Source organism: Polyodon spathula, chromosome 13 (genome assembly GCF_017654505.1).
Source record: "Polyodon spathula isolate WHYD16114869_AA chromosome 13, ASM1765450v1, whole genome shotgun sequence".
NCBI classification, from domain to species: Eukaryota; Metazoa; Chordata; class Actinopteri; order Acipenseriformes; family Polyodontidae; genus Polyodon; species Polyodon spathula.
In genome coordinates, this window is record NC_054546.1 from 43,949,553 (window position 1) to 43,959,281 (window position 9,729).

Genomic DNA, 9,729 nt, shown 5'->3' on the forward strand with positions numbered 1-9,729 from the left:
GACTTAAAAGCTGTCTTTCCTTGTGAAAACAGGATTTCCAGCTACACTGTAGTTTTTTGTACATTAATTAAAACCTTACTATTCTGCATGTGAAATAGGAGTGTCTCAAATGGCCGATGAATACAAAAAAGTTTGAGCTGTAAAAACCTTGGGTAGAATTATTTTTAGAGTATGAATGTTTTCAAGTTTTGTGTTTCTGAAATTTATGAACTAGCATTTAAATGATTTGAATGTAATTATTCCTTTTTTTAAAGTGTTAATACATTAACAATATTTAATTAAATATTTCAATTAAATATGTCAAATTAATTTAGTTGCATTTCCTTAACCTTCTCTAAAAATATATTTTAAAAAGTTGCCTGTATTGTTATAATAAAATAAAATATAAAAAATGCAACGGAATGCAGAGAAAGAAAAATATTTAACAAATATTTTATTCTGTATATTTCAAAAAGGTAAGTTTTTAATTAAATGTAAAGTTTGTTTGTACAATTACAGGTTTGTACATATTAACTGCAATTGTAAAAACTAGACTGAAATCTGAATTTGTTGTATTTGTAAGTATTGGCTGCAGTGGATTTGTATCTAAACTAACAGCGCAAGCCTGTCAAGTTTGTGTGTTTCTGCAAGGCTGACTTTTCAGTATGTTTAGTTGAAGTATTGTTGTATTGAAACAGTGTAGCATTGATGAAATTCAAACAAGCCAAGAAATGTATCCACTGTAGTTCGGTAAGAATGGCTGATGTGGCTTCAAGTGGATTCGAATTCTTTTTTTAAAAAGCCTTTGTTCGTTGAATGATGTCCAGTAGTCCTTGTAAAGAGTATGCTGTAGTAGTTGTTGTTTTGCTGTGAGTAGTTGATGTTCCTGACAGTAGTTTAAATAGTTTCCTGGTGCTACAGCATTCTTGTGTGTGATTTGTTTTCTTGGCTACTTCACTGATAATGTTGCATCATCCTAATAATCAGTATACTTAGGAGAAGGGAAAGCTGGTCAAGAAACAAATTAATAAAAGATGTAGAGAAAGATCTCAAAATTGTAACCGTTGCATTCCTGAATAAATTAGCTTTCTTCTGCTTCTCAGTACCACAAAAATGTAAAAGCAAAACTATTCCTAACTATCCTTGCAAAACTAAGGTAGCAGCGTTCTGATTTCTCACTTTTCAATTGGTTGTTATTTGCATGAGCACAGCTGACCAAGCAAATGTTTTTTTTTTTTTTTTTTTTTTTTTTTTTTTTTTTTTTTTTTTTTTTTGTTTGTTTTAAGTGGCTTTATATTTAATTAATGTGATCTGGTTGAAAATTATTATCTGCTCCATAGAGAGAGATTAATAGAACATATTGACTTAATAAGCAGAACAGTTTTTGTCCCTTCAAATTACAGCAACAGGAGCAAAAAATGCATCAGCAGTATTTAAATATAGACAATTTAGGGTTTAAATAGGTTACATTTTCATGTTACTTTTTATTTTATTTTTTACTGATTTTAGATTAAAGTGTGTTTTATCTAAATGTAATCTTTAAAAACAACAACAAAAAAAGTTGCTAGACCTGTTGAAAACATCATATTTTATTCTAGCTATGCATACAGCGCAGTAATGGGTAATGTTTTGCAAGCAAATGCTTGCAAGTAGATTTTTAAAACAGTCGCAGCTAATTCCTAGAGCCCTGTAAATATCTACCAGAACGGTTGTTAGAGAAGCAACTCCTCTTTCCCGTGCGAGGCTGGGTTTTAATGCCATGGCAACTTTGTGCTATCTGATTTATCAGTGCAGAGAAACACTGAGGGAGATAATCCCTGAATTAAACAAGATCTGCTTTCAGAGTTTGCTAAAATGACCACACAGCATTGTACTACAGGAGTTCGTTTCCCCATGCTGTGTAAACAATAGGGTGCCATCCTGTCTTTGAATGGGATGGAGTCAGAGATTTTTTATGTTTGATTTGCAAATGAATTCTCGCAACGATACAAACGGTAAATGCCAGGGTGAAAATAGGGGCAGTGAAGAAATTCACAGCAAACACATTCAGTTACAATTTGTAAATCAACTAATATGCTAAACAGCGAAAGTGTCCAGGTTAACAAAGTGCTGGCAGGGGAGAACTGCAGTTCTTCCTGAGCAGTTAACAACATACAACAAAAGCACTGTTCAGCAATTCAAATCTGATCTCTTGTGCAAGCCCCATTTGCAGATAACCTGTTTATAGTTTTACATTAGCTGTTAAGTTGTATTTATTTGTGCTTTGAACCATTATTTTTTTAAAAGAACTTTAGGTATTTTTTTTTATATACTGTTGCACATTGCACATGATAGCTGCTGTAATAAACATGAGACTATGATAAGCCTTTTTTGTTGTTGTTGCTTTTCTTTAGTGTGTGGTTTGCATTGTCCAGGCTGTTTAGTGGGTTTCTATTAAAACATCATTGCAGTATCAGGGTAAAATAAAGTCAATAGATCTGTGACGGACGGTGTTTGTGTGGCATGGCTGTGTGTGTGTGTGTGTGTGTGTGTGTGTGTGTCTGTGTGTGTCTGTGTGTTGCAGTGCTGTGTGTGTGTGTGGCAGTGCTGTGTGTCTGTGTCTGTGTCTGTGTGATGAAAGTTGAATCAAATTGACCCTCTCTAAACAGAGCGGCTCGGGCTTCATATTTTGATGGTAGAGGTTCTGTTTTGCTTGTCAGCCATTGATTGGAACTTGAAGAGCTGCAAATTAGCTTAGCGGCAGGGATAAACTGTCGAAGATGTCTCCAAGTTGGTTGAAAATGAGTGAAGTTGACAGCGACTTGACAGTCTAATAAGTCCTTCAAATGGTTGAGTTACACCCAGTGGACAACTAGACACTGAAGAGTATGAAATATAGGAAATCAATACTATTCTATGGAATTTCATTAGGCCACAGTGTCTTCAGTTCATAGTATTTTATATTCTGATGGATTATGTAAAGAAAATTATTATCTAAGACAAGGGCGAATTGATGAAACTCACATGTTTGTCTTTAAAGATCAGATTAAACCAATACTACCGAAAAAAAATACATATAGATTTTTTTTTTATCCCTCCTCAGTCTACAGGTTTTTTATTGTGTGTGTGCGCTGTGTGCACGACAGACAAACAAAAAATGTAATAGATAATAAAAGCTTCTTCTCTACGTATCACTAATCTTTTTTTGTATTTTTCAGGAGACGCCCAACAAGACCAGGCAAATCCACCCACGGAGAGCAGTGATGCCCACGTCTGCAGCAGATGCTGTGCAGAGTTCTTTAAACTATCAGATCTCCTACAACACAAGAAGGATTGCACTAAGAATCAGTTAGTTTTGATAGGAAATGAAAATCCAGCTTCTCCTTTCGAAACCTTCTCTCCAAGCTCCCCTCCACATAATCCTGATGAGCAGGTGAATGACACAGTTAATAACACTGATCAAGTAGACTGCAGCGACCTTTCGGAGCAGAACACACTGGACAAAGAGGAATTCATGGACGTGGACATTTCCGGAATTAACAGCAGCGAGAGCAGCAGCAGCAGCAGCAATTTCTGCACCATCAACAGTAGTATTACAAGCAGTGCTAGCCCTACGATGGGATCCACAGCCGTCTCAACATCTCTACCTCAACTAGGTAAACTGACTGAGCTGGGCAATTTCTCAATGTTTAACAGCAATGTAATAATCGAAAACCTGCAAAGCACCAAGGTGGCGGTGGCCCAGTTTTCCCAAGAAACCCGCCCTAAAGGCAGCAACAGGCTTGCTGTCCCTGCCCTGATGGAGCAGCTCCTAGCTCTGCAGCAGCAGCAGATCCACCAGTTGCAGCTCATTGAGCAAATCCGTCACCAGATATTATTGTTGGCATCTCAGAACGTGGAAATGCCAGTACCCTCTAGCTCTTCTCAAGGTACATTAGGGACGCCTGCCAACCCATTGACAGCACTCAGTTCACATCTCTCCCAGCAGCTGGCTGCAGCTGCCGGATTAGCACAGAGCATCGCTAGTCAGTCTGCCAGCATTAGCAGTTTGAAGAAACTGACTGCAGCACAGCTACCTCAGACCAACCCTGTCAACAGCATGGTGCCCCCAGGCATTGGATCGTCTCCCAACATTAACATCTTGCCAACAGCAGCTAACGCCCCTCCCTCCGACAAACTATCTGCACACGCTGGCAATCTGCACCCACCGCTCAGCAACCCGTCGATATCGAAAACCTCCTCACCAGCCTTCGGAATAGGCAGCTTGTTAAGCCCTGAATCCAATCCACCTCTACCTCAGCCTGTTTCCAGTAACCAGTTGTTCTCCACCCCCCTGCCCAGCACGGGCACGACGGTGCATGATGATCTGAACTCCTTGTCCGCCCTGGCCCAGCAAAGGAAAGGCAAGCCACCCAACGTGACTTCCTTCGAGCCCAAAAGCAGCTCGGAAGAAGCCTTCTTCAAACACAAGTGTAGGTTTTGCGCCAAGGTGTTTGGGAGCGATAGTGCCTTGCAAATACATCTGCGGTCTCATACTGGAGAGAGACCGTACAAATGCAACATCTGTGGGAACCGCTTCTCCACCAGAGGAAACCTGAAGGTTCACTTCCAGCGGCATTTAGAGAAATACCCCCATATTCAAATGAACCCCTATCCCGTGCCGGAACATTTGGACAATATTCCTACCAGCACAGGCATCCCCTACGGAATGTCCATGCCCCCGGAGAAGCCAGTCACCAGCTGGCTGGACACTAAGCCAGTTATGCCCACCTTGACCACGTCTGTTGGCCTCTTGCTCCCCCCAACAATGCCCAGCTTGCCAGCCTTTATCAAAAAGGAGGAGAATCATGTGCTTCCTGTGACCAGCCCTCCCAGTCCTGTTAAAAGTGACTCGGGTGCAGCAGAACCACCGTCAGTGAAAAGAAATGATAGCATGTTGGAAGGTGAAGGTGGTGCCCTGCCTACCTCAAATGGGAAAATAGAAGAGGAGATCAATCAATCCTCTAACTCCCCTACCTACATGAGCTACAGCTCTGCCCAGAAGAGTGCTGCCGACCAAGGCTCAAACTGCAGCCCACCTTTTACTAGTAACCCGCTGATGCCACTCATGTCCGAGCAGTTCAAAGCAAAGTTTCCATTTGGAGGTCTCTTAGATACCACGCAAACATCTGAAACATCCAAGCTCCAGCAGCTTGTGGAGAACATTGACAAAAAGGTCAGCGATCCAAATGAGTGTGTAGTCTGCCATAGAGTGCTCAGCTGCCATAGTGCTCTTAAAATGCACTACCGTACACATACTGGAGAGAGACCTTTTAAGTGTAAAGTGTGTGGCCGGGCTTTCACTACAAAAGGGAACCTGAAAACCCATTACAGTGTTCATCGTGCCATGCCTCCATTAAGGGTCCAACACTCTTGCCCCATCTGTCAGAAGAAGTTCACCAATGCAGTTGTCCTACAGCAGCATATCAGGATGCACATGGGGGGTCAGATTCCCAACACTCCCCTCCCAGACAACTATCCTGAGTCTATGGAGTCTGACACAGGATCCTTCGACGACAGGAATTTTGATGACTTGGAGAACTTCTCGGATGAAAATATGGAAGCCTGTCCCGACAGCAGCATACCAGATACTCCAAAGTCTGCCGATGCCTGTCCAGACAGTCTGTGTTGTTCCCCTGTGCCCCCGGAAATGTCTGGGATAGCTACTTTGGAAAAGCAGATGAAAATGAACAATGCCAGGCTTGTGGAACAGCTTCAGGCTGGCAAGTTAAAGCCGGTTGAAAACGGATCGGTTGAGGGTGACCACATGACCAACGACTCGTCATCCCTCGGAGGGGACATTGAGAGCCAAAGTGTTGGGAGCCCTGCCATCTCAGAATCTACCTCTTCCATGCAGGCGCTGTCCCCTACCAACAGTTTCACGACCCACCACAAATCCCCCAGCTTTGAAGAAAAGCAGCTGAGAGCTTTATCAACAGATCACGCAAGCACCATCACCCTGTCCCCCACCAACAGCGTGGTCTTGGACCTGACTTCCTGCAACCCGCTGAAAGACCCTCTGGGCCTGCTCTTCCCTTTCAGGGACCGTGGTGCATTCAAGAACACGGCGTGCGATATCTGTGGCAAAACGTTTGCTTGTCAGAGTGCCTTGGACATTCATTACAGGAGCCATACCAAAGAACGACCTTTTATTTGCACAGCCTGTAACCGGGGGTTTTCCACCAGGGGCAATTTGAAGCAGCACATGCTGACACATCAGATGCGAGACCTTCCCTCGCAGTTGTTTGAGCCTTCCAACCCCAGTATCGGTCCCTCTCGGAGCCCTTGTGGCCTGCCTGCCTGTTCTTTGATCATCAAGAGTGAGGTTGTCAATGGTTTCCAGCACTGTTCCCCGCAGCAGTCCTCATCGGGTCCTCTGTCGGTCTCTGCCACGTCCCCGGTCTTACCTCCTGCCCCTCCTCGAAGGACTCCCAAGCAGCATTACTGCAACACCTGTGGGAAGACCTTCTCATCCTCCAGCGCTTTGCAGATCCATGAGAGAACGCATACCGGTGAGAAACCCTTTGCTTGCACCATCTGTGGAAGAGCTTTCACAACCAAAGGCAACCTCAAGGTATTTATTTGTCTCAGGGTTGTTTTTTTTTTGTTTTGTTTTGTTTTGTTCAGTTGTTAAATATGATATTTTAAGATGTTGTTTTTTCAGACTTCTGTTTCTGTTTTTTCAATTTCTTAGACTTTACACTATACACTAGAATTGTCTTTTTTTTTCAGCACATTTTTTTTTTATTTTGTATTATTGTATTTATTCTTTTAAAAAATGGCTGTCAATTGCATATAAAAGCGTGTGTTTTATCTAGAGTGCAGTTTTTATAAAGATACGTCACAAGTTTCTATCAGCCTGGATTTATTTATTTAACATCACCAGCGGCAGCATGTTGGGGGGAAAATAAAAACTTGAGAGTTTGTTATCACTAACCTTTAGTGGGATAAAACAATTATTTTCAGTAGTTTAGAAGCCACACACATAGAATTTAATTTAAAGACATAAATATGTTTTTGTTTTTCTGGCTACAAACTGTTTCTCTGTTTCTCTGTAATGCAAGAAGAATAATTGCTTTTAGGACATTGTGTCTGTCCTCCAGGCTCTCACACCATCCAGTCATGAGAGAAAACAGGATACTTTTCTGTGTCTGCAAAGGGCATCTGTAGGGTAAAGGTGTCATATACAATACACAGCACTGCAATGAAAGTGGACATTTCAATTTTAGTCAAGCTACAATGGCTACCCTTTGGAGACTAGATAACACACACAGCCATTAGAAAGTATATCTGTATATAATGTTTGAAAACAGTGAAGTAAAAGAAAATAGTGTTGCTGCCTTCCAGCGACCACGTTTCCAGTTTTATTCTTTTTACTTTGTTGCTTCATGGGAAAGTGAGGTTTCACTTAACACAGTTCAGCGCTGCTCTGGTTTGCTTGCATGTTTAAAAGTGATTGACGTGTCTCTTCTTCTTCCTCTTGTTCTTGTTGCAGGTTCACATGGGGACTCACATGTGGAACAGCGCCCCTGCCAGGCGAGGTCGCAGGCTTTCAGTGGATGGGACCATGGCATTCCTAGGAGGCAACCATGTCAAATTCCCAGAAATATTCAAAAAGGATTTGGCTTCCAGGACGGGAAACGGAGACCCCACCAGCTTCTGGAATCAATACGCTGCAGCCTTTTCAAACGGCTTGGCCATGAAGACCAACGAGATCTCTGTGATTCAGAACGGTGGCGTCCCTTCCATACCTGGGATCATCAGCAATGGAGGCAGCTCTCCCATCAGCGGCTTGACAGGGAGCTTAGAGAAGCTTCCAAATACAGAACCCAATGCACCTCTAGCTGGTCTGGAGAGAATGGCAAAGGCGGAAAACGGGGCCCATTACCGATTCACTCGTTTCATAGAAGACAATAAAGAAATCGTGACAAACTAGGAGAGGCACGATTAACATTCCTACGAACAGAGCAGCTCTGGCCTGCCTTTGAAACTTTACCAACTACAAAGTTAAGAAGACGTGCTTTTTTTTGTACAATGTACAACTTCTATAGTTTTGAGGAGCTTATTTATTAGTGATAATAACCTTGCTTGGAATCAAGTGGAAGCATTAGCAGTTACTTTAGGCTTTTGGTGTTTCGGCCAGAATGGACTTGTGTGAGTTCTTTAAAAAAAAAGTTCTGTTGGGACTTCTAACATTTGCTACCATGTCTGGTTAGATGATCTTACCTTGGCATTAAATTATTTTATATATGTAGTATATAACATACCCTCTGGTGTTCATGCAATGCCACTGTGATGCATTCTTTAATAAATACTGTACACCTGTGCTGGAAAGCCCACCAGCTTACTCTTGTTTTATCTTTCTTCCATGAAAAAGACTGATCCTATAGACTAAGGGCAAAAACACCTCTGTCATTTTTTTCCTATCAACAGTTTTTGATTTTTATTACAAAATTAAAACTGCTTTAGTTGTTTTGTAGAGGTAACCCCATTTTGTTCCAGAACTGTTCTTTGTATTGTGCTTTTTACTTCCTTCGTCTTTTAATGCTCTGTAAAGTTTTAAGAACGCCGCAGCTGTCCGAGAAGTCTTCAGGAAGTGTTGTCTTTGTAATTTAAACTGAGAAGAAGTTAAAAAGCCTTGTAGGTTTGCTTCTGACTGAAGCAGTGCTGGAACTCTGTGTTGCTGCTATGTTTTACAACATCAGATAAAACCATTGAAATGTAAATAGTATATCAAATGTGGAACAATTCCATCGAAAAAAATGTACATATATTCCTAAGTCCACCTTGAGCAACGGACAGATATAATGTTTTTGTTTTGTTTTTTGTTTGTGTTTTTTGGGGGGGTTTTTGTACTAGGGTTGAAAACCTTTGAACTCTTACATGCACCTTGGAAAGATATAAGGGTCCAGTTCCTCTATAGCTTATTAATACTAACAACTAACATAATGTCATTCTTTACTTCATCATAATCAAATACAGCAGTTTTGCAAAAGAAAAATGAACCAGTGTTTCATTATTATTATTATTATTATTATTATTATTATTATTATTATTATTATTTTCTTTGGTTTATTAACTGCCATTTTGCCTAAATGTATTGAAATGTTGGGATAGTTTCTTACTGTAAAACATTAAATTATAGTAAATAAATCACACAGTGTTATGGGTAAATCATCGGGCAGATCTTTAAAATGACCACGGGTATGCAGACAGAGAAGAACATGAACACGTGACAAGAAAAGAACATTGCAGGACTGTTTGCATCCAGTCTCACAGAACAGTGTTGTGTTTATCATATTGTGTAAGATTTAGTTAATCACAATACAAGCCAGGCAAACAAGGACAATTTGTTTAATGAAGAATAACCTTTCCACTGTATATCAGAAACGTTTTGTGAGTACATTTAAGCATGCCATCTCGTTATTTAACCCGAATTATTTCAGTTGGCTAAAACTCTTACACCTTAAACGGGAAATGTGTATGGGTGCGGGTTTAGATATAGCAGTTCTATTAATAACGGCGTTTAAATGTGTGTTGGTCTTTTAATTCACTATTACGGGTTTAGATGTAGCATTTCTATTAATAACGATGTTTAAACGATTCCCCTCAATATTTATCATCATTACGGGGTGTAGCTATGAGAATATTTACTGGTCTCTTAATGTCATTAACAAGATAGATAGATGGATGGACGGACGTACAGACTGACAGACAGACAGACAGACAGAT

At 40.8% G+C, this 9,729-nt stretch overlaps 1 protein-coding gene across 1 annotated transcript in view; it reads left to right on the forward strand.

Moving 5' to 3' along the window:
* LOC121325993 (sal-like protein 1) overlaps positions 1-9,002 on the forward strand; it is a 14,501-nt gene extending 5,499 nt beyond the window's left edge. Inside the window, exons 2-3 of the mRNA XM_041269119.1 lie at positions 3,177-6,571; positions 7,493-9,002. Of these exons, the coding sequence (XP_041125053.1) occupies positions 3,177-6,571; positions 7,493-7,933 (3,836 nt within the window). The 3' untranslated portion in view covers positions 7,934-9,002. The remainder of the gene's footprint in view (positions 1-3,176; positions 6,572-7,492) is intronic.
* Positions 9,003-9,729: the final 727 nt, after the last annotated feature.